The 24,434-nt window shown below is 45.3% G+C and overlaps 1 protein-coding gene across 1 annotated transcript in view; it reads left to right on the plus strand.

The window, feature by feature from the left end:
* Positions 1-24,434, plus strand: part of PSTPIP1 (proline-serine-threonine phosphatase interacting protein 1) — a 48,302-nt gene that overhangs the window by 20,350 nt on the left and 3,518 nt on the right. The window contains exons 4-13 of the mRNA XM_002192099.7: positions 9,924-9,958; positions 10,766-10,872; positions 12,573-12,635; positions 13,596-13,694; positions 15,360-15,405; positions 16,214-16,293; positions 18,621-18,719; positions 19,236-19,332; positions 21,993-22,077; positions 23,551-23,621. Of these exons, the coding sequence (XP_002192135.2) occupies positions 9,924-9,958; positions 10,766-10,872; positions 12,573-12,635; positions 13,596-13,694; positions 15,360-15,405; positions 16,214-16,293; positions 18,621-18,719; positions 19,236-19,332; positions 21,993-22,077; positions 23,551-23,621 (782 nt within the window). The remainder of the gene's footprint in view (positions 1-9,923; positions 9,959-10,765; positions 10,873-12,572; positions 12,636-13,595; positions 13,695-15,359; positions 15,406-16,213; positions 16,294-18,620; positions 18,720-19,235; positions 19,333-21,992; positions 22,078-23,550; positions 23,622-24,434) is intronic.

The raw sequence follows: 24,434 nt of genomic DNA on the forward strand, positions 1-24,434 counted from the left end.
ACCACCGTCCTTCCTTCACAGTGGGATTCACTATTTGTGAATAGCTCTATTTGGAAACTGCTAGTAGGTACTTTCCTTTTTTATTTCAAGATTCTTAATGTTTAATATTTGCCTCAAAAAGCAGACCAAGTGATGGGGGAAAAAGGAGAATGGAAGAGGTTGTGAAATGTTTAGGATGGTGGCTTGACAATTCTGGAAAGCTGGTGAACAGAGAGACTGTGACAGAACAAATACAAAGACCCCAAAAATCAGCTTCTGCAGCAGGAAAAAAGGCTTAGCTTAGGAATACAAAATCTCTTTGAAGGGACCTAATTTGAAATAATTCAATGGAACTACTGAAATACACTAAGATGACATGTATTTTTCTCTGTCTTCTCCATTACTATCTTAAATTATGTATAAATTGTGTTGGGAGGGGAAGATAGATGTTGGTATGGAATTTAACTTAATAAACACTGCTGATAAACTGCTGCTATTATTGATGGCAGCAGTAATAATGAGACATTTTGTCATTATTGTAACAAGTAATAATACAGTAATAAGGTGGCAGAGGATGAAGATGTGGGGTCACAGAAGACGATCCTGAAAGAGAAGACCTCAATCTAAACACAAACCAGCTCTATTGATCCCTGGGGCCTGCTCCCCTCCTCCATCCCATAGCTCATTTCTTAACTGCAGTCTCCTTTTCACGTTGATTTATCACTCCCAGTGCAAGTGGTTTCCTGTCCATATTTCATGGGAAGGTTTGACCCCAAAGCTTTGCCCTGCCATGGCAGACAGGTGCCAGCGATCCCCAAGCACTGCTGTGGCTTTGTGGTGGCACAGCAAGGCTGGCACAGACACTGCTGTGCCCGCTCAAGTGCTGGGTAGTGCCAGGGGAATGTGCAAGGCTTTCCCTGCCAGTGCTCAGCTCTGCCTGGCCCCTGAGCAGCACCCAGGGGTGCCACAGTCCCAGGAGATGGCTTCTGCCTTCCTGGTGGCTCAGTTCACTGACCTAACTGGTGAGAAGGAAGGAAAAGAAGAAATATTCTGAAATTAAACCATCAGGTTAAGAATGGATGGGTTCTTCTCAACCCAAAGGCCAAGATCAGTATTGCAGGATCAAAGAAAGGCTTCACCTCAACTCCTTTACTGGCAATACAGGGCAGGCAGAGCAAACGTGTTCAGCAACAAGCAGCTTTGGCTGCCCTTCAGTGGGCAATTAGTGGGTCTGCCTTTTCCCAAGAGATTATGAGAGCTTGATTTAGAAGCAGAGCCAAGTCCCAGTGTTGGGATATGGATCCAAGTTCCTCTCAAGTTGGGGGAAGTTTGGACTTGGGCCCAGCACCACTTTGATCCAGCAATTTTATAGGTTGGCATGGAGGGAAGGCTGAATACACAAAGAAAGCTGTGCTGTGGAGCTGATTTACTGTGTTTGCATAGCCCACACCTGGCCAGGGAGAGACCAGCTCTACACTGATGTTTTCATCACAGCAAGTGTCTCACTGTGCCTGGTCTGAAGCAGAGAGGACACGTAGCTTTCTCTCATCCAGCATCTTCTGATTGTTTAAGGAATTACACAGATAGTGAAGGGCATTTGTCCAGGGCAAACAAAAAATCAGAGAAAACTAAAGTCTGTCCAGGGCTGGAACAACACAAGAAAATGCAATGTTTGGTTTTGATGCCTTAAAATTGTTGAATTTTCTGTGTCTGTGTGTTCTCCTCAGCGTGAAGTTTCTCTTTGTTTATATGACATTGATTGCTGGCAGCAGTTCTGCCCTCAAGGTCAGTCCTTCAGGGAGACTTGAGGGAGGGAATCTATGTACTCCCTATAATAAGAAAAGCTTGAAAGGACACTGCTGCAACTGTGCCAGTGCATTTTTCCAATGCATTGTGCAATGCAAAGTCCTCTTTATAGGACTTCCTATTTTCATCTAGCATACTAGGTCCTAATAGAACTACAAGTACTTGATGATAGTCTGAACAGGGCTGTTCACATCTTCAAATGCAGCTTTGGGTAGCAGTATTTCTTCAAGTCTAATGTATTTGTACCTAAAACTTCCATCTGACAATCACCAGAAAAAAAGAAGCTTCCAGGGTTTTTTTGCAGACCTTCCTGTGCCATGCTATGTATGGCAGAGCAGCAGGAATTATTAATTTTAAATCACTCAGTCATTTTCTTGCTAATGGAAAATTATTATCCTCTAGTCTTAAATTTAGCCACCTTTTAAATATCTCAGATACTAAAGCTTTCTGTCACTTCTTCTGGGAAATTCACACCACAGAATTTCCTTATATCAGGAGGGTACCAGATACCTTTTCAAAAGATCTATAAAAGGAACATAAAAAATGCATCCACAACAAACACCCAAAACCTCCCAGAAAACCTTAAGAAAAACAGCTGCAAGGCTGAGGTTGGTATTTCAGCACAGTCAGGATAGGCACAAAACAAGGTGCAGAGAATAGGCACGATGAGTAAATGCCAAGCACCAGAACAGCCTGGAGAAGGTGATGGCACACTGCACCAGGTAGTGGCCATTGCTGCAGAAAACACTTCTCTCCCAAGCCTCCTCTACATTTTAAAAGCTTTTATTTTTGAATCAAAGAAAAGAATAATTTCAACATTTTTTCAGGCTTGCTCCTTCTCACCCCAAATTTTGCTTCAGCTGGAGCAGCTTGCTGAACTCAGCTAAATGTATAAATAGATTATACTGCCCTTTTTTGTTCACCAAAGACACAGATGAAGGAATATGCTGCTGACTCAAAAGGCTGTAGGGAAGGCTGACTGGAAGGTAACAGCAACTCTGGGACCACTCTCTCCTGATTCCAGAAGGCTCATGGTGAGAGCACCACCCGGATGCCATCCTCCATCCTGCGTGCTCCTGAAGCGTGGCTCCAGCTCCTCTGATGGCAGCTTTGCCCCAGGCCTGGCAGGGACAGCTCCAGGCCAGGCACACGGGGCCCTTCAGTGCCAGCAGCAGCAGTGACATCAGTGACCTGGGCAAAGAGATGTGGTGTGTCCTCTGAGGGTTCCCCAGGCCAGAAACGTGAGAACCACTCTGAGCTCGGGGCTAGCAGGGGACAGGGTCTGATGCTGCTGCTGCAGGAGTGACTGAGCCAGGGCCTCGCTGCTCCTGTGCACAGCAGGGTCAGAATTGGCCCACAGGTCAGAATGTGTCTGACAGCACCAAAACCAGCAAGGCAGACACCCTGCACCTTTTCTTATTTTCAAAAAAAGCCAAGATGAGGTTTCTAAAAGAAGCTGGTGCTGGATTCCACTGGCAGAGCAAATAAACATGCCAGCTTCCAGCTCAAGAAGTAAAAGTTCCCTCTAAGTGCTAACAGCCGAAGGGCACCATCACTCAACAGGCTGCTGGTCCTTGCCAAAAGCACTGCACCTGGTACAGACTCCTTCCCCCAGCCCAGCCCATGGCACAGCTCTCACTCAGCAGCTGCTACAGGCCTTGGCAAGCTCATTCCAATGCACAGAAAGATGCACACACTTCAATCTAAGACTACAAGAAGGATCACACAAGCTCACACTAACCCCTTCATCTTAATATTCTGTCCCCAACACTAGATTCCCAAGGGAAGGGTAGAACAGGGCAAGCATATAAAGATATTTCTTCTAAATAATCTTCTAGCCATAGCAATCAGTAAGTTCACAGGATGCCACACCAGCAGCAGCTTTCTATGGAATAGCCTCCAGTGTTTTCTTTTTGTTCTTATTTAAAGCCCTGAAATATTTTAGCATCCACTGAGTCAATAGGTAATGCAATGTATGCCTGTTATCCCACTTTTTAAACTAAAGAAATTAAATCTGCATCACCATTTCCTAGTCTCTACTCATAAAAGAAATTACAAAAGGGTGATGACAAACCTACAGCCATGTTTTCTTGGCAAATGACAGCTTACACCCATATCCAGCAGGGGAGAAAGAATTACAGGTTTTGAAGTTTGAACTGCAGTATTTGTACTCTCAGTGGTGTACACATGGGAGAGGATGTACAGAAACTGGGATTTTCAGCCAAGTTACAGACTGAGATCACAGTTGCAACTGTTTGCTGGGAGTCTGCACAGCAATGATGCCTCTCATGCTAGAGATGACTTTCAGCAGAGCTTGTGCCTTTAAGAGTAAACACCTTTCAGGCTGCAAGGTGCCTGGGAATTTCCATGCAGTGGCTTTGGGCAACTCTTCAGCACAGCAACATGAGGGCAGAATATGCTACAGAGGCCAGTTCTCAGCTGCATGCTCAGCTTCAGCCAAACCAGGGCCTCTGGGAGCTCTGTTCTGTAAAATAACTGATGCAAACATGCACTAGCTGGTTCAATTCTGCCTAGGCTGACAACAGCTATTTCTGTCATTTGCTCTGCTTGTCTCTTCTCATGTATATGATTTCCTACATTTTTCATCCTTTTTTCCACTACCATCTCCTTAGGACTTTGGGAAAGGGTAGTTCCTTCAAGCCAATGTGTGCTCTGCTCTTCTCTGCAATGCCTGAAATAGAACATTTCAGTGAGTGTGAGGTGAGGGCATCTGTAATGAAATGCCAATTGCTGTTTCCTGTGGATAAAAATAGTGCATCTGTCACTTAATATACAAAATCCTCTGTATTACTCCACACAAAGCAGGCACTTTTGAACTGAAGCTAAAAGCCAGTGTGGAAGGTCACATCCTTCCATGGCTGCTTATTCTCCACCCAAATGTTCTGAACCTGCACAGAATTTATACACTAGCACTTTGAACTTTCAGGACTCTGAAAATGAACCTAAGCCTCTGCTCAGTCTCTGTTAAATTTCATCTAAACAAGCTCTCTGGTAATGAGGAAAGGCATTTTTGAGCAGTGCTGCTCTCTTTCTGAGAGATGTGAGGAAATTTAGTTTTATGTTAAAGGTACAACATTTGTTTGGACTGTTTTAACCTTTGATTTGGATGGCACAGCTCATTCTGGAGCCATAAGGGATCTAATTTGATGTCAGGCTTACAGGGAGGAGAAGGAACATGGAGGTGTCTTCCTGTTTGCTCTCCTGCCCCAGTAAAGTCTGGGGTGATGTGTGTGCTCCCAGTGCCTAGCCCTGGAGTGATGACACAGCCCCCTTCCCCTCAGTTCAGGGCTGCTGCCACTCCTGACACACACCTGGAAATATCCAAGCAGCAGAACGTGGATATGAACCCCCACAGCACGAGAGGAACCCTGCACACAGGTTGCTGCTTCCATGAAAGCCACAAAATCCCAAAGCTGTCACTGAGCCCAGCCTGGTGCACAGTGCAGCCTCTGCAGCAGCTGATACCACAACTCATGTGGCTCCACATCACAGCCCAGCTGGGACCAGGACACAAATCCTTCCAGCTGCACTGAGGGGTGTTGCCTTTCTGTTTATAGCTCCTCTGAGAACAAGAAAACATCCTGGCAAAATTAATTCTTCCATGTTTTTGCCATATGCCCACTAAAGAAGGCCAGCCAGTGCTGTGTGCCTGGCCCAGGACTGGCTCATGGCTCAGGAGCCTCCCTGTTAGAAGAGCACAACTCCTCCTCTTCATTTCTCTTCTGCAACACAGACACAGTCCCAGGTGGGAATTATTTGAGAGCAGATGATTTCAGACACATCTCCCCAAACTTGGCTACCCCCAAAGGGCTTCACAGAAGGAATTGTTGGTAAAACCACTTTGGGTGTTCCCTGTGTGCCAGTAGGAAAGGCAGATGTTAAGGGTGGCCTCAGAGGGACTGTCACTGTAGGGGTTTCACAGCTCTGCTCTGGGATCCACGTTACTGGGGCTGAGGGTGGACAGCACTGCTGGGACTGTCTCTAGGGTTCATCTGGCACAGACTTCTTTCTGTTTCAGAAAAGGTACTTTTAAAAATTACAAGAGCAACTGAACATTGTAGATTGTACCAGTGTCAGAATAGAAACCTACCAGAAAGGAAGGTAGGGTTATTTCACACTTCTATTAACCAAGCAAAGGTAGAAAAGAAAGAAAATTTAAAATTATCTGTGGTTTTCCGGTTAGAAGAACCTGTTTTACCTTCCTGTGTGCAAGATATAAGGGGACTCTCTAAATTACTCAGTTAACCCAGTGTCTAAAAGCAAAGTACTGGAAAAAATGCCCAAACTACCAAGTTTAAGGTTGAAAAAATTGCAACAGACAAAATAGTGTGGTCCAACAGTGTACGTGGTGAGAATAGCTCTCACCCTAGTGCTGCCAGTAACAGGGCTCTGCTAATTCCAGCTCTGGTGAAACAAAATTCTGCTTTTGATGGCTGTGGAGCAGGTCGAGAGAGCAATTCCTGATGGTCCCCGTGGCACAGAGGACTGCTCAGCACAGCCCAGTGTTTCAGCAGAAACAAACGGAGAGAGAGAAAGCATAAAAAAGCATGAAAAGCCAAACAAGGCATAAGAATATTGTAGCCACTAGATGGCAAACCCCGCTCGGAGCTGCTGCGGCGGCTGCACAGGCTCTGCCTGTCCCAGGGCCAGCCACTCCTGCTCCCCTCCAAATTAACTTCGGCAAATCCAAACTTTACATGTACAACAGGGAGTCCTTTAACAAACACACACAGTACATTTGTGTGCAGCCTTATTTTCAAGGAGACACGTGCGGGATTCTCCATGTGGGGGTGCCCAAAGGGGAGGCTGGAGCTCTGTCTTTAGCCAGAGTGGTTTAACAGTCTTCCAGAATATATGTGAAAATCTCAGAAGTGAACAATTAAAAAAAGAAAAAAGGTCAATTTTTCAGTGGTGCTTGAATTGTTTTCAACCTTAGGTTTTCTAATTTTCTAATTTAGCCACAGGACAAACACAAAAAAAATCAATTACCACCAGAATGTTAAGCAGCAGCATCTGCTGAGGGTAAAACACTATTTCAGTGTCCAGGAGAGTGAGATGTCCTCACTTTGGATGCCTCAGAGTAAAGCCCATATCAATCCCACTAGAAAGCCAAACCCACCCAGAAGCAATCAGCAAGAGGTGCTGTACGTCCACACCAGTACAGACAGAATTAAAACTCATTCATATATCAGCTACAGGAGTCACTTCCATTAAACCCTGTGCAGCACTGACATATTTCACTGATATAATCAGAACATCCAGGAGCAAATCTATAGCACTGCTGCTGCTGCCCAGGAGTCATAAAGGGAGTCCTGATGGATCCACAGGCCAAAATTTGATTGATTTATTCTCTCCCACGTGTATAATTTGGCATGATGACATATTTGCTGTCCCTTTAAGCCCTGGAAGGATGCAGGGATCCAATTGACTGATTTTAGAAAATTATTATAAAAATAAGGAAGGAAATTGCTTAAGTGTATTTCAGCCTACTTGCAGCAGTCAGCAGCTATGGAATTGGCTGGACAAATCCTTCATACAAGGAAGAAAAGGCCAGAGATTTCTGAAAGGGCCATTAGAGACCGTGCAGGGGAGAAATTGATCCCTCTTTGGGTCACAGCCAGATGCATTATTGCACTAGAGACCCCCTTGGCCTTACAGAGAGCCAGCAAAAGGAGAGCAACTCCATGGGTGGCTTGTGGCTCTGAACTGCTCTGGGAGCTCAGGTGCCTGGAAACCAAAAAAGCAGCAAATTGCTTTTGTCCTTGATATATACTGAGAAAGTGCTATTTTTCATTATCCACTACAGCAATTTTGTCAGTTTTTGCATAACTTGAATCACCAACAACAAAGGGAAAAAAATCTCTGAGAAAGAGAAATCAACATAGAATGTGAACAATATGTCCAGTTTTCAACCGATAAATTCCAGTATTTATTGGTTTCAGGCATGAAATTGTTAGCACATTCCCCACCTCCTACTGGAAATTACTGACTGGAAGAGAAAATTTTATTCCTTATATATATTTATTTTTTCAAAATAATCCATTAGAAAAAGCTACCTATTCTGATATCTATCTGATATGTGCTGATATCCAACTTGTCTATTAATGTCAAGTTTTTAATTATCTGAAACCAATACTGCTTGTTTCCTTTGTGGTGTGAAAATTTCGTTTCCATCAAAATTTCACACCAGACAAACTTCTTACAAAATAAACTTCAAATGTGTAAGTATTGTTGGGAAAATACTTAAAAATACTCAATCTAGAATGTTCTCCCTGGCTTATCTCAGGAGATTCACCACAATCTAATTGAAATATGAAAAACGTAGAACAGCTTTGCTTTTCTGTCTGAAAGTCTTTTCCCTGTATTTCTACAATGGGTTTCCAGGCAGTTTTTGCTGAGGACAGGCCCAGCCTTTCCCCTCATTTGTGCATATTTCTTCTGCCTGGCAAGGCAGCCTCACTGCTGGGAGAATGTTTGATCAGCAAACAGATGTCCAGCCCAAATGAGCACAGGGCAATTAGGATCCTCCCTGTGCCTCGTGGGGCTCCCATGGCCCAGGAGAGGCAGATTTCCCTGCCCAGCTGTGGGTGCTCATGGCTGGGAGGGACAGCAGCCTCTCCTGGGCTCTCCAGTAGCTGGGGAGATCTGGGGCTCTTCATTCACCAGCCCTTCCCTTATTCCTTCCAGGAACAGCACACTCTGGGGCTTGAAGAGATCATTTCTAGATCTGAAAAGCTTCCAAGTCCCACCCCAGCCCTGGCTTCTGTGTATGCAAACGTCCTGCCAGCCTGCACATTCAGAGCCAGAGGAATTCATTAAGTTGAAAACGCTTTTACACATCGTGTGATTCTCATCACATCTGTGCTGGTGCACAGGAGGGATGGGAGCAGGATCCGTGCACAGGAGGGATGGGAGCAGGATCCGTGCACAGGAGGGATGGGAGCAGGATGGGTGCACAGGAGGGATGGGAGCAGGACTGATGCACAGGGAGGGATGGGAGCAGGATGGGTGCACAGGAGGGATGGGAGCAGGACTGATGCACAGGAGGGATGGGAGCAGGATCCGTGCACAGGAGGGATGGGAGCAGAATGGATGCACAGGAGGGATGGGAGCAGGATGGATGCACAGGAGGGATGGGAGCAGGATCCATGCACAGGAGGGATGGGAGCAGAATGGATGCACAGGAGGGATGGGAGCAGGATGGATGCACAGGAGGGATGGGAGCAGGATCCATGCACAGGAGGGATGGGAGCAGGATCCGTGCACGGGAGGGATGGGAGCAGGATGGATGCACAGGAGGGATGGGAGCAGGATCCATGCACAGGAGGGATGGGAGCAGAATGGATGCACAGGAGGGATGGGAGCAGGATGGATGCACAGGAGGGATGGGAGCAGGATCCATGCACAGGAGGGATGGGAGCAGGACTGATGCACAGGGAGGGATGGGAGCAGGATCCGTGCACAGGAGGGATGGGAGCAGGATCCGTGCACAGGAGGGATGGGAGCAGGATCCGTGCACAGGAGGGATGGGAGCAGGATTGGTGCACAGGAGGGATGGGAGCAGGATCCGTGCACAGGAGGGATGGGAGCAGGATCAGTGCACAGGAGGGATGGGAGCAGGATTGGTGCACAGGAGGGATGGGAGCAGGATCGGTGGTGCTCGGCAGAAGCGGTGCGGGCACCGAGGACAGCGATGGGGCCGCACGCAGCGTTCTGCCCTTCAGGTTACTCCACCCTTCAGGTTACTCCACCCTTCAGGTTTCGCTCCACCCTGGAGGTCACTGCTCCAAAACCCCAATTCCCCAATTCGTTCGTGTCTACCCGCGCGGTGCAGGACGAGAGAAGGGCTGTAAACGTTCCCGGTCACAAATACAGTGTGAATGAGGGTGCACAGAAGGAGTGGTGCAATTCCCTGCTTCATGGAGCATTTTATTGTGTTTCCTGATGGCAACAGATTGATGCTATTGTGCTTGTTAGCATGGTCAGCTTTTATTACGAGGCCATTAAGGGTTTTATCTCTGTGTGGATCTTTGAGGTTCTAAGGGAAAGTTTTCCCTGGATTCCCAACATACCCTTGGAAGGCAATACTAATAAAGTGTCTTGTTTCTGCCCCACAGTACACTGAAGGAAGCATTTGAGATGCTCAAGCAACGTAAGTATTTCCTTGTTCCCTTCTGACCTGGGAAACACAGGCACTCAATGTGTCCATCCTGTTCCCCACACCATTCCCAGCTTTTCTTTCACAGCCTGTAGTATAAAGAGGGGATGAAAAGGATGCCTAAATGTGCCCAAGGCTCAATGAAACCCTTTCACACACACAAAATGCTGCACTGAGAGCCAACAGGACACTGTACCTGGTCACTAGCACCTGCTGTTTACACTAAAACTCCCTCTTGAAAAGCAGCTGCTGGACTGAGATATTTTTAGGGCCTGGGTGGGGGAGTTCAGCGTTTCTGGAACATGCAGGGTTCCATTTCAGAGGCACTGAAGCTGACAAATGCAGAGCAGTTCCTCCCAGCCACTTCAAACAGCAACAGCCAGGTGCTCTGAAATTCAATCCATCTTGGCTGATCCCAGGAAATTCTCAGCATGCAGCCTCACCTAATGACTGACCACTGCTGGCAGCAGCTCCCGAGAGCAGTGACAGCCCAGCAGCACAGCCAGGGATGGATGATGGGGGCCAGAGCTCCTTCCCTCCCTCTGCACAACTCCTGACCCTCAGTCTCAAAGGAAGGGGGCAGCTGGGGTGAATGGGGCCATGAAGAAACACACTCACTCTGTTCTTGAACCCTCAGCAATGTCAGTGCATGCAGAAACACAAGGGAGACCTTTTTTAAGGCTATCCTCCTTGTGACAACTCATAAGAACTCATAAGGCAGTCACATCACAGAAACATCTCCAAAAAATGTGACTTTAAAGACCTTCCCACTAACTGAATCTGAATTTTGATTTGCTTTAGAAATTGAAAGTGTTGGAAACTCTCATATCCAGCTGGCAGTAATGCTGAAGGAAGAGCTGAAAGGAATAGAGGAGTTCCGAGAAAGGCAGAAGGAGCAAAGAAAAAAGGTGAGAAGCCAGAGAACTGTTGAAAGCCATTGGGTCAATGGGCTGTGCTGATGCTCTGTCTCCAGCCATAGGCTGGGAATTGTGCAGAAGATGATAAAGCATTGCCAGCATGCCCTGCTCCCTCTAGAGACGAGACTGGGGAACAAAAATCTCTTTCTGATCCCAGCTGGAAATAAAGTAGTGCTCTGAACTCAGAAGCCAGAGGCTTTAGTCCCTTTTACTCTCTCTGGTGTAACTGCAGATGCTGTTATTATTATTTCTGTAAGAACTTAATCCTTCCTTTTCTCTTTTTTATACCCTTGTTAATGGTTTTCTTTGATATGACCCTGCACAATCTCCAACACTAAATAAAGGAGTAACACAAATGTTTAAAAACATGAAAGCAAATTAATGTCATGCTGAATGCAACAGCAATATATGCTGAATTCCAAATACATGGAATAAGTAGCATCTAGCTGATGCTGTATAATTGAAAATGCATATAACCAGTATCCAGTGCCACGAAAACTGTGTGTCTACAAGCCCCTGACACACAGGAACTTGGAATAGCAAAGAATTCTGAATATGAAAGTGGGTGAAACCAGTGCTGCTATTGAGATTTGAGGTCGACAGTGATCTGATGAAGCAAATGAGGCATTAAAAGACAAGGCAGTGGGCACAGGTTCATCAGTGTTTGTTCCCCATTCCCTTTGCCACGGGGATGTGCAGAGAGGTTCCCTCCTGCTGAGAACTGTAAGCCTGTGACTGGACTGGGAATAGTTAGAGGGGACTGGGGAAACAAAAAAAAGAAAAAACTGCTTTGGAGTCTTAGATAAGCTTTTTTCTCTGTCCAGCATGTGGCTGTGAGGAAACCAGCATTAGACATGCTGGGTGGTGTCAGCAGTTTTGGTAACCTCCCAGAATGCTGCGATTTGTGCTGCACTGTAGCTGTCTCAGGACTGCCCAATGTGAAACAAGCATCTGGGTAGCCCTGGAGAGAGTTTTGCTTGAGCAGAATGTAAAGATTAAAAGATCAAAAGTCCCCCTGAAGAAATGAGCATATCTCATTGTCACATAAAGCTGGGCATCTCGCAACTAAAACCACGGAAGAGAATCCAGCACTGTCCTTCCAACACTGCCCAGACAGCTCCAGCGTGGAAATCAAATCACACTGAGCATAAAGTTGCCAGAAGCAGTGGAATATGAAAGAGACAGGAACTGTTTGGGTTGAGAATGGACAACTACCTGTGCTCATGGGGGTGAGACAGTGGTTTGGTCTGCAGACATGTGGGATCAAGCTCTGGCAGTAGCAAAGGAGCCCTGCTGGCAGAGCCCACTGTGACTGGGTGCTGCAGTATTTCATCCCTTAAAGAAAACAAAACAAAACAAAACAAAACCCAAAACCAAAAAAAAATATAAATAAAAAACCAAAACAAAAAACAACAAAAAAATAAAGCAAGGAAGAAAATTAAGATCTATGTCCTCTCTGCTATTAATGGAAACCACTGAAGCAGAATTATCTGGGATTATTTTTTTACCTGGCACTTTGGATGCTCTCTGTTTCACTTAGAAACCTGTCATTTATAAAAGCAGATTGAAGTAATTTTGCCCACAGGGAGATGGCTCATAGAAAGGCCCTGATTATGGTTTTCCTAATCCTGCTGCTGGAAAGGGGAGGACGTCCAAAGCAAGAAATGCTGACTTGTGTGTGTTTCTTACAGTACGAGTCTGCCATGGAGCGGATGCAGAAGAGCAAACTGTCCCATTATAAGAAAACAATGGAGGTAAGCAGGGAGGGCTTGGGCAGGTTTCCTGATGAAAACTGGCTCCAGTAAAATCTGTATCACATGTACCTCTATTTAAAGAAAGGTCAAAGCTGTGTGAGTGTGCAGGAGTGTGTGAGGGAGGGAAGATGTCATTCCTGCTGTGAGGAGAAAGCTGATCTTCCCTGAAAAGTCTCCAGAAGGTTAATACAGGATGAATGGGGCCCCAGGTCAAACAGGATTTCATTCTCTCTTGGCAAGGGTACTTAGAGGAGTAAATGTAATTTTTCAGTGTGTGTAAGTACAATTTTAAGAACAGTGAGGGAATCTTGAAGGCAGGAGGAATCCTCTCCATCTGGAAAGCTTGCAGGTACAGAAACCATAGGCAGCTGGGTTTGGTTTCCAATGGGCAACTGCCTCTAAAGGAAAGTAGTTGCAGACCAGTCAGTGCTACAGCTGAAGTGTACTAATGATTTTTTTTTTTAATGTGGTGGTTCTAAGTGCATCTCTAAGATACAGAAATGATTTGGTGCAAATAAAAATTTTTGTTGCTTCTGAGAACTACACCAAGACTGTTGACAGTGGGGTGCTGGCTCCCAAATTCATCTCTTCATGGCTCCTGGGCAGATGCCTGGTGCACCAGTGGTGGTAGAGCAGCCTGTGCATTCCTGACCCCTGCAGGGAGTTGCAGTTATACAAAGCAAACAATTTCAGGGCTGCAGGAAAAGGATTTGTGCTGTCAGCCCCTATTCCAATGTTTCAGTTCTATTTTTCTGCCTCCCTACGGTGCCTTTGGGATTTTTTTCTGTTTGGGATTTTTTCTGTTTGGGATTTTTCTGTTTGGGATTTTTTTCTCTTTGCAGTCTGGGGCACTGATTTGCTGCCCCAGACTGCGAAGGATGAAGTGGCTGGAACATCCCTGGGGGGAGGCCAGCCTTGCTGCCCAGGCAGACCCTCACGTTTGGTCTCATTTGATCCCAGTCCAAGAAGAGCTACGAGCAGAAGTGCAGGGAGGCGGACGAGGCCGAGCACTCCTTCGAACGCACCAGCGCTGCAGGCAACCCGAAGCAAACAGAAAAGGTACCTGGGATGCCAGTGCTGTTCTGGGGGAAAATGGGGCTTTACCTTCTCCAGGTACAAGGGGACACAATAACCAATCCATTCTACAGGACGCCAGGGGCTTTGCCTTGAAATTAGCCCCAAAGAATCCTCTGGGAAGGGACTAAGTAATTGAATTAATTTATCCCAGGCTGTGATCCAATTGTTCTGTGAATCCTGAAAGGAAAATGAATGAGATTTTTCGCTGAGATTACTCATTACAAAAAAGAAACAAGTCAAAAATATGTCATGCAGTTAGTTTTGCCTTTTGGTCTCTTACACTTAGTAGGCGTAGCATCTTACATTAAAATGCGTATTTTTCCTCAACGTTTTTCTCCTCATGGTGAATTTAATTTCAACTAAATTTACAGACTCAAAAATAAATCGTTGGAAATTAAGGCACTGCAGTCCTTCATTGCATCGTCTTGATACTTGCAGCTGACAATTCACTAACTTTTAATGGGAACATTTTACAGTGAAACAGATGGAGAAAACAAAATAAATGAACTCCCTTTGGCTCGATAAAAATCAGTGCAGTGTAAGCAAAAAGGATCAAAAATCATCTCAAGGAGCAGAGGGGTGGTGGTGTGGAGACTAAAAACAGCATCAGAACTTTACATTTTATTTCCAGCATTCCCTAATCTTTGATAAGCAAACCCCTGCAGCTTAGCTGCAAAGAGGGGATGGAATCCTGGCCCTGCCAAAATGACACCAGAACATTTCACACCTTCAATGGCAGCTAAACCTGACCCAGCTCCTTCCATGCAGAAGGATCCCAGGGTGCTCCATTGCCATTTCTGCCCCGAACATGCCAGCATGTTGGGAATGCACAGAAGCAGCTCACAAGCTGTTTAATTCTGCTCAGCATTTGGAAACACTTTGGGCCAGGAAGCAAATAAGAATGAAACTCCTATTCCCAGCTTACTACACGTTTCCCAGCCAGCTGTGACGAGGAATATGATGCTAAGAACCCCTCCCTGAGCCTTGTCTTCAAGGGCAGGGTGGAAGAATGTATTACACTGATGTCTAGAGCAGTGCATGACTGTGCTGTCACCCCCATCTGTGCAGAAGGACCTGCAAGTACAGACCTGTCAGTGGTGGCTGTTTCTCATTTGCTAAAAGCTGCAGATTTTTAAAGCAGAGAACTTCTACTTGGAGTGAATTTCACTTTTAGGCTTCTGAGTTGTTATGGAAAATAATCTGGCATTTCCAAAGTATTTTAAAAACTGTGTGCTTTTCATCTGAGTATTACATGAGGAGCTTGAAAGATGAAGAATTTTAACTGCCATTTATTTCTGCTTATAAATATCTATTAGGAAAGCACATCAAACAATTGAGAAAAACCAGCTCAGCCAGCAGGCACAGCTTCAGGCTGGATCATGCTGGCTCTGAGCTCCTCTGGCAGGGATGCCTGCATGGAAAGCTCTTCCTTGAAGTCATTGCACCTATGGCTGCACCTGGGAAATCCTGGTCCCTTCCCCACAGCACACATTCAGCAGAACTGTGCATAAAGAGGGGACAGCCAGGAAGTGCTTGCCAATTAGAGCCTTTCCCCCTAGAGGGGAAGAGAGCAAGCAGCACAAAAAACTGGAGCAGAAGCAAAAGTATGTCAGAAGTTAATTTGAGGCGTTTCTTTTCCTTTTTCAGAGCCAGAACAAAGCCAAGCAATGCAGAGATGCAGCAAATGAAGCAGGTGATGCTGTTTGCTGTTTGAACTATTAATCTTCTCAGCAAAGACCTACCAGCACAGGATTTTGATAGAACACATCCAAATCACCCAGGCTGTCAGAGTTCCCAGAGTCACCTACCCAAATCTGAATGAAGAAGCCTCTGAAGAGCAGCAGCCTGACAGCCATTGGCATTCACTCCCCTTTGTGGAAATGCCAGTGTCCTGCTTGCATTAAATAATTTATAGAAGACTTCCTTTAGGGACTTCACCCAGGGAAGAAAAGCTCTTCTTGAAGCAAGTTTAAAAGCACAGTAGAGACTCAAATTGCCCTGAGACAGCCCAAATCTCATTCCCCATGCCCATGTGCATGAGCACAGTAGTGATCTGCAGCTACAAATGTGTGTCTGCCCAGGACAGGCCAGCACACACCTGAGCTGGCTCAGGAGCTCAAGCTTGTGCCTCCCATTGAATAGCTTACACTAAATCACATAGCTCACCTGGCTGGCTTGGAATGGAAAGAGCCTAAGGATGCTCAGTGCCCAAGCATGGTCCAGGCTCTTCACCTCTGAATTGTGTTACCCCTGCTGTAAAGTTTATAACTGATCTGCAAGCCATACAGAGAGAATCCTTACTCTAGTACGTAGCTACAAAGAAAAAACCCAGTAATTATTGTGCCCCGCCAGTTCCAAGCTCACATATTCTTGTGATACTGAAGCAAAGCACAGGCCTGACGTGTAGGAATCACAGGAAAGGCCCAATAGGAGGAAAGTGAGAAAGGCTGTATCACTTTTTCCCTGATTGTTGGGTTTCTGTCCTGTGTCTGTGTTTACAGAGAATGTTTACAAACAGAACATCGAGCAGCTGGATAAGGTCAGGACAGAGTGGGAACAGGAACATATCAAAACCTGTGAGGTAAACCTTGATTTTCACAGCGATGTTTGCACACTCTTTATTTTATCCCATTGGAAGATTTCAGTCTAAGGCCTGAAACGTCATCCCAAGGGTTTTGCTGTTTGCTTTATGTGGAATCTCAACAGGTGTCTTTGCAAAATTACTGCAGAAACTAGGGTTTATTTAGACATAGCTGCTCCTGTATCACTGACATTCTCCTTGCTTGGTCAGCATAGCTATGTAAAAATAAAGGAGGGGAATAAGTGCAGAAGTGAGAGAGGTGGAGCAATATATGAGCTGCTACATACCCCAGTCACTCTTTATGTTTCATAGCACTTTAAATTCACCTGCAAGAATATTTGTCCTTTGCCATGAAATAATCTTTCAGTTGAAAGGCAGTGGTAGAGAAGTCTCTGTCTCCATTTTACTGAGGATGGACAAGGAGATTTGCACTTGGCTATTAAGTTTTGCACAACAATTTAGAGGAACTGGTTGGCATCCAAATCAGCCACTCATTTGATCACAGTAATCCTTCAAGTATATCTGCCCATCTGCTAAAGTCAGATTTTGCTATATTTACTTGTTGCAGGCTTTATTTCCAGATAAAATAAAATGCCAGGAGCATACATCTCCAGTTCTCTGCTTCATCTTAAATATTCCCTATCTGAGAGGACTGAAAAGCCCCACAACTGGCACAGACATTTCCACAGATATTATGCCAAGCCTTAGTCTTCCAAAGAGGCATATTTTCTCCCTTCTTAAAAAGCCAACAACCAGCGAAGCATCCACAACCTCACAATCTTTTTTGTCCCATATAGCTAAATCCTGGCCAGCTCACAGAGCTTGTGACCTGCCCACTGCTTAATCCAAACAGCCATTCATAAAGCAAGGACATCCTTAATGCCTTCTTTTAAAAGTGCTTGTAGAGAGAAGAACTGATACTCTTTGGGGTTTTTTTTTTTGTGGGTTTTTGTTTGTTTGTTTGTTTGTTTGTGTTTTTGTGGTTTTTTTTTTTAACTAGCAATTAGTACAAAAAGCAGCTTAGAATCCTACCCTTGTGGCTGCAGAGTGGGGAATCTGGAAGGGCTGGGGTTGCTTGGGTCTGTAACTGGGTGCTGAAATGATGGCTGGCAAGTGGCAGCTCTGGGGTGGCCTTTGTCACAGGGGCTGTGCCACATTGGCATGGGACTTCAGCAGCACGAGGGATGTGTCAAACACAACACCCAGCTGTGCTTTTCTGGGTGCTGACAAGGGCTTGAAGCCCAGAGTCACTACAGTTCCTTCTTGGATTAACTGCATTTCCTGACAGGACACCATTGACCTGGAAAATTCCCCCTTGGCTCTGGTGCTGTTTCAGCAGCCTTGACGGCCACAGCCTTTCTGTTCAGCTGTTTCAATACTCATTCTCCACCCTGCAGGTTCTCTTTTAAAGCTTTTACTCTCAGAAACCAGTCCCCACAGCAGCTTACTTCCCTGACAGATTCTTTCTTTTGGGTTTCTTTAGTCAGTAAGTTATTAGATGGCAGGATGCATACCCCACTGAGTGTTCTGCTGAATGCTGTACACATTTGTGGTGTTCTGGACATAACTACTAGCAAACAGAGATGGAGACAGATGGCTGAAAGCATCTGAGATTTTCACACCTCATAGAAAACCACAACATTGTTCTACTTTTAACAGTAAAACGTAGAGATCAGGGTGATTTGTTTTTTAAAAAGTTTTTAAAGAAAGAGCTTATCTGCCTCTTCCCCCAAATTGGTTCACACTTCTCTCTCTGCCCCCTTCGTTCTTCCTAAGCAGTGCAGCAACATGAGGAAGCCAGACAGATGAAGGAAGAGAATAACTCTGAAGACAGAAAAATGCCTTCTCTTTACCACAAAAATGACCTTTGCTATGCAGAGTCAAGTCCAGAGAGCCTCAAGCACTTTCAAAAGAGAAAAGTTTAGAGAGACATTTTAGATGGCAGAGGTGGATAGTTTTGCCTCTGCCTCTAACATAAATACAGCCCCTTCATGCCAGTACCGATCTGTTAAACATCCAGATTTCAGTGTGATGGGCAGACAGGACCCTGACTCTGAAATCCTCAACAGCAGAGGTAGCAGTCAAATCCAGATCTGGATTCCTCTCCCCTGCTTTGTTTTTGTCTCTAAAAAATAACTTTAATTTGGTGCAACCAATTAGAACAATTTTTTGAGTACAAACAGTAGGTGTAGTTTCTCCACCAATTGAAAAAACATCCTTTACCCATGGTGCCCTCAGAATAGGTTTGCATCCCCAGCCCTGTCCCAGCCTGCGAAGCCAATAACTCAGTGCCACAAGGCTACATCACCTTTCCTGTTTGGCTTTAGGTCTTCCAGCTGCAGGAGTGCGACCGCATCACGATCCTGCGGAACTCGCTGTGGGTGCACTGCAACCAGCTGTCCCTGCAGTGTGTGAAGGATGATGAGGTACAGCCTGCCCTGCCCTTCTCTGCTGGGCTGGCTCAGGGGAATATCCCACTCCTGCTCTCCCAGATGTAATCCAGATGCATTCTGCATGCAGCCTTGGTGGCACTCACACGGCTCCTCCTCGGTGTGCTGGGGAACCTTCCCGCTACCAAAACACTCTGCTGAGTATATCTGGGCTCTGACACCATTTCAAAAAAGGCATCCAGTCATGGCTGCAAAACTGGAAGATATAAAGAATACTCTAGATCTGGCTTTGAATGGTTGTTTCCTGTTATTAATTTCTTTATTGGAAAGTTCTGGGCTGCCTTTGTCCCACTCTCTTTAAAGACACAGAGCACAAAGAGGTGTCTTTACAAGAATATTGGTACAGGAGGCAGGCTAAAGATCAGCCAGGTCAGATAGACATGTACCAAGTATAAAGTATTTCTTAAGGGGACAATTACTACATGAGCATTATTTGTTAATTCAACATGAAATGTTAGAAGTTAAATCAAACTCTTGGATTCTGTTTTGTAGATGTATGAAGAGGTTCGGGTCAGCTTGGAGAACTGTGTTGTAGAGTCAGACATAGACTACTTCATTAAGACAAAAATGACAGGAACACAACCTCCAGGTAATTATTCCTACTGATCTTGTCAGATGGCTTGTGCAGTACACGTCCTTAGGAAGTGAAACCAGCTGGAGGAATTTCTGCTCCAACTTTTTGTTCCCACCTGCCGTGGCTCACTTCCCCCACACTGTGCTGCCATCGCTGCCTGAGTGATGCTCTAAGTGGGACAGCAGAATGATCCAGCTTAAAAATAACCCTCCAAGGAAGGAAAAACTTGTTTTGGCTTTGCAGGCGGGCTCATTTCACAGTACAGCTGAATTGACACCACTAAGGAGGTGGCAAATTGCCTTGCAGAAATGGCAACTTCAGCTTCCTGCAGTGGTGACAAGGCAGAGCCACCTTACCACATAACTGCACCCCAGTGTCCCCTGGCAGAGGTGCTGCCTCTTCATTTGCAGCACAGAGAAGACCCAGTTTTCTATTCTGTTCCACATGCCCAGTGGGGAATAACAAATCTTCTGCTCTCAGGAAGTTGTTTGCATAAGCCAAGACCCTGGGAGAAATTCTGAATGAAATTGGCTTTGTCCCAGCGCACAGAACTGCTGTCAGGGTCCCAGGCTCTGCCCATTCAAGCCAAAGCTGCCTTTTCCTTGACTTCAGTGCTCAAAACCTCTGGTCTGAAATGGAGATCAACCCAGCATGAGGCAAAGCAGATAGAAAATGAAAACCTGCTGCTCCAGGGTAGGAGTTCTCCAAGCACCCCTTAGCAAAGGAGCTGCCTGATGTGTCCCAGGGGCAGACACAAACCACACCCGAGCGAGCGCTTCAACAGGCCACAAAAGAGAGTTACATAAACCCTGCCATGCTAGGAGTTGTACAGGTACAAACCAGCAGTGTGAGGGCCTGATCCCTGGGGATAATTGTCTCCTACAAGAACAAGTTCCACCTCTTTGATTTCACTGCAGAGCTCAAAGCTGGCAGGAATTGCACCCCAGGACCTTCTCCAGCAGAGCTGGGTGCTGCCACTAACTCAGCACTGAGCTGAGGCCTGCTTTTCACTCAGCCTTTTTGCCATTACTCTTGTGGTGGCTAAAAATTAGGATTTTGGGAATTTTTAAAAACTAATATATTGATACTGGTGCACTGAATGCCACTTTGCTGCTATAGTTTATTCTTCACATACAAGATTTAAATTCACTGATACAGGAAAATTTACCAGGAAAATTACATTTTCAGTGGCAGAAAGAAGAGCTGTGCCTTGCATCAGTGTGAAACAACTTCTGCATACTAGGAAATGTGTAATTCTCAGCTAGTTTTTTTGGGTTTTTTTTGGTTTAGGTTTTTGGGGTTTTTTTCCAATTTGAGATTTGTCAATCTCCAGTCACCTAGGACATTTCTACAAAAATCTTTTGTCCATGTCAGAGTAATTTCTAATAAGAACTAGGTGGAAAAAAAAACCTTGAGAACTTTATGAAATGCAAAGAAAAACCTGACTTGCTTTTTTGTTGTTTATTTTTGCCACCTTCTAGAAGACGACATGTTCTGGAAGCAATATCCTAATTTTTCCACAGCTCTGGGTAATGAGTTTGCACTGCAGCACATGGTGAGCTGTTGATCTGTGCTATTATTTGCAAAATGCAGGAGGAAGCCCACGTGTAATTTTGCATTGTGTGGCAGAAGACCTTCATCCTGACCAAACCTCCTTGATGGTCTTGCTCACTTCCCTTCCTACCCAGTCTTGCAGTGCCCTCTAGACTGGAAACTGCACCAAGGTGACAATGCAGAAGGGCAACAGGAGACCCTTAAATTGGTCAGAAACCTCCCTAATTACTATAAGTCTTATTTGTAGGGATTCTTCACACTCTCTAGCTCTGTGTGCCTGCTCTGCTTAGTATCTTGGCTGATGCAGTGTGAGAATGTCAACATAGCCCATAGCCCAAGTCTGATGTCTTTCTTACCTTGCTGGTATCAGGGCTGAGATAAAACCCTATCACAGGCTTCAACTCATGTGTGCTTGGCTCTCACCTGAACAGGCAGAAAGGCTCTGTGGCCACAGCTGTAAGAACTGCACCGGGAGCTCTGAGATGGCAAATAAATCCATCTGTAACTGTTCCATCTGTAAAGTTACACTTGGAGATGGTCTGAATTTCACCCTTAACGACACGATAGGGGAGAGCAACGGAACTGCAACCTAAATGTGTTTGAGAGAAGAAAATCCAAATATCTCTGGGTAAACAGCAAATAAGCTCTCAGGAGGCAGACGGGGGAGATAGGAAAGGTGGGGAAACACACAAGCAAACACCAGGAAATTGCTCGTTATTGCTTCAGGCAATATCACTCAGAAATCTCCCGGCTCTGACAAAAATTCCTGACTGGATACACTGAGGAAAGAAGAAACAAAATGCGCAGCAAAAAATTGTGTCATGAACACGGTTTAGGGCACTCAGTGGCCTCAATAGAAGAAACAGCCATGGAGGAAACTGCCTTCCTCATCAGGGCAGTCACAGCTCCTGCCATGGGCCGGGGTGCCGTGCCACCAGGCTGCTTTACCTTCTGCCCAGCCTCCGGCTCCCCTGAGCGCTCCAGCCAGGGCCGGGGGAGGGCAGGCAGGTCCTGCCCTGCAGTCTGCTCCAGCAGCCCCAGGTCACATTCTGACAGGGAGACAACAATGTTTCCTCACAGTGTTTCGGTTTGAACATCTCATTGCTGTTGCCCTGCTGCAGATGCCATCGGCTACGAGAGCTACTACAGCAGAGAGCCCGGCCGGCGCAGCAGCAGCCCCACGCAGTCCTGCGGCATGATCAAGAGGTGAGTGGCACTGCCCAGAGCCGGGACTTCTCCTCCACAGCCCTGCCTGATGACACAACACCACCTGGAAAGTCATTGCTTCCTCCATTGTAGCAAAAGGTACCAGTAAATGTGACTAGACAGAAGAAGTGACGGTATTAAACTGCAGTGAGAGTAATTTTGCCATGCCCCAGTGGGAGGAGGGACAGGGGATGAGTTCATCACGCAATAACTCGGCCAGAATGGGGAGCAGGCATTTGTTTCCTCTTTCCTATGAGTCAGGGCACTTAGCGACAAAACCGGTTTGTTCCAGGCAGGGTAAAGGTGAATGTGGCTGGGAGCAGAGGCTGGAGGAGCTTTCCTTTGGGGCCATCCCTCCGTGCTTGCAGCACCGCTCAGTGAGCAGAACAAAGAGCTGCTCTCTCTTTCTGGATATTACAGAGGCAATTTTCCTTATTCTGATCGATTTGTGCTGGTAAATGTTAGAACATGGATGCAGTTATAACAGCAGAAGAATGTGGTGGCTCTATTGGTTTAAATATTTTATACTGAAATGGCAAATTCACAGTGGGGAGGGCATTAGAGTTAAAGCAGAAGAGATTTATAATTTAACAAGCCCTATGACATGGCAAAGACAAGAAGCAGGCAGTGATCTCATTTGGAATGTGGTCCAGGCTTGCCAGGGAGCTGGTCAGGGTTGTACACAATACTTTGTTTTTCAGCTGGAAACTGGATCTTCTCTAATAACAAATTCAGTGCTGCATCCTGTGCAGTTACATAAGACAATTGCACTGCCATTCAGAGCACCACTGTGAGCAGCATGGGCAGGGACCTGGAGAGACTCAGCCTGAGTCTTTCAGGAGCTCCTGAGATGGGATATCCATTTTCCAGAAAAATGGAATGCTCACTAGCTGAAAAATCAGACCCTTTAAATATGCCTTAAGCATGCAATGCTATTTCTATCTCTGCTTGAGAATTCTAACTCATTTTCTCACTTTACTTAGTCTTCAGTACCCAGCTGTGATATAGGAAATAACCAGGGATAGATTAAAATAAAAATTCACTTAAACTCACAGCTTTTAGAAAGGCTTGTTACACAAGCTCTGTATTTTAAATTGTATCAGGGTTTTCCTTAAACACAAAGAGATGTTAATATCTTAAAAGCAACTGACAATTTTCATCATTTTAACTTTGTGATGTTAATTGGAGTTTCACACCATGAGCCTTCGGCTCTACAAAAAATATTATCTGCTGCATTTCATGCACAATTTAGTGAAGCCTGATGTTTCAATAGTCTGCTGCATTTTTAAAATACATTTTTAAAGGAAGGTAAATATATCTACAGCATAAAAGAAAATAGAAGGCCATGGGAAGAGGTGACATCTACTCTGTGAAGCAGATGGAGGGAAGGCTGAGTCAGAGAGCTGAGATGAAGGAATGCTCATACCCAAGCCTGTTCACTCAGTTTGGTTTTGGCTTCTCTTGGTTCTGCAGATTCTCTGGACTACTGCATGGGAGCAGCAAAAACAACACAGAGACTGCCACTCCTTCAGCCCCTCCTCTGGGTATGCTCCGCAGGAAATCAGTTTACCAGATGTGTTTGTTTAAGATTGTGTTGCTAAACCAGCCTTTGACAAGGAGCAGAAATGTACAGCAGATATTCACAAGTTGGCCAGCAAGAGTAGTCTGGAAATTAATTTTGCTTGGATGTATATTAACAGATTTCCCAGTTTAAAGTGCAAAATAACCCATAGAGTCTTCAAAACCTCCATCTAGGCAGGGGGAGCTGTACATTCAGAGCAGCAGTCTGACATAGACAGTAGTTCTCTCCTTGTGTAGCACAACTACCACTAAAAAGCCCCACAGAATACATAAATTTTTTAACACACCAGGCACATGGCTTATGAATACAAATACCCACCTCACCTCACAGTTGCACTGTTGTCTTGTTATCCTTATAACTAGGAATTTATCAATGATAATTAAAACACAGTATTTTGACAATGTAAAAGGTAACAATTTATGACATTTTTATTGATTTGATAGTAAACAAAAGCATTTTAACTGTAGTTCATACCAAAAGAAAAGTTGTTTTCAAACAGCTTTAAAATCAACTGCCTCTGTCAGACCTGCCTGCTTGGGCACCCAGAAGCTCAGCCCAGACTCTCCCTTGTGCTTTTGGTGCTCAGCAGGGGAGGCCCCCAGACAGATGCTGGGAAGAAATCAGACATTTTCCTAATTACAACAAGCTGTATTAAAACATCTGCAAAAAAAGTTATATCCATGACAAACAACTATGTGAGAACTATATAAACCAGTGGGAAATGTCTGGTGACCCGTTGGTACAATGTTTTCCATTTTTCTCTATTAGAAAAGGA

Source organism: Taeniopygia guttata, chromosome 10 (assembly GCF_048771995.1).
Source record: "Taeniopygia guttata chromosome 10, bTaeGut7.mat, whole genome shotgun sequence".
Classification (NCBI taxonomy): domain Eukaryota; kingdom Metazoa; phylum Chordata; class Aves; order Passeriformes; family Estrildidae; genus Taeniopygia; species Taeniopygia guttata.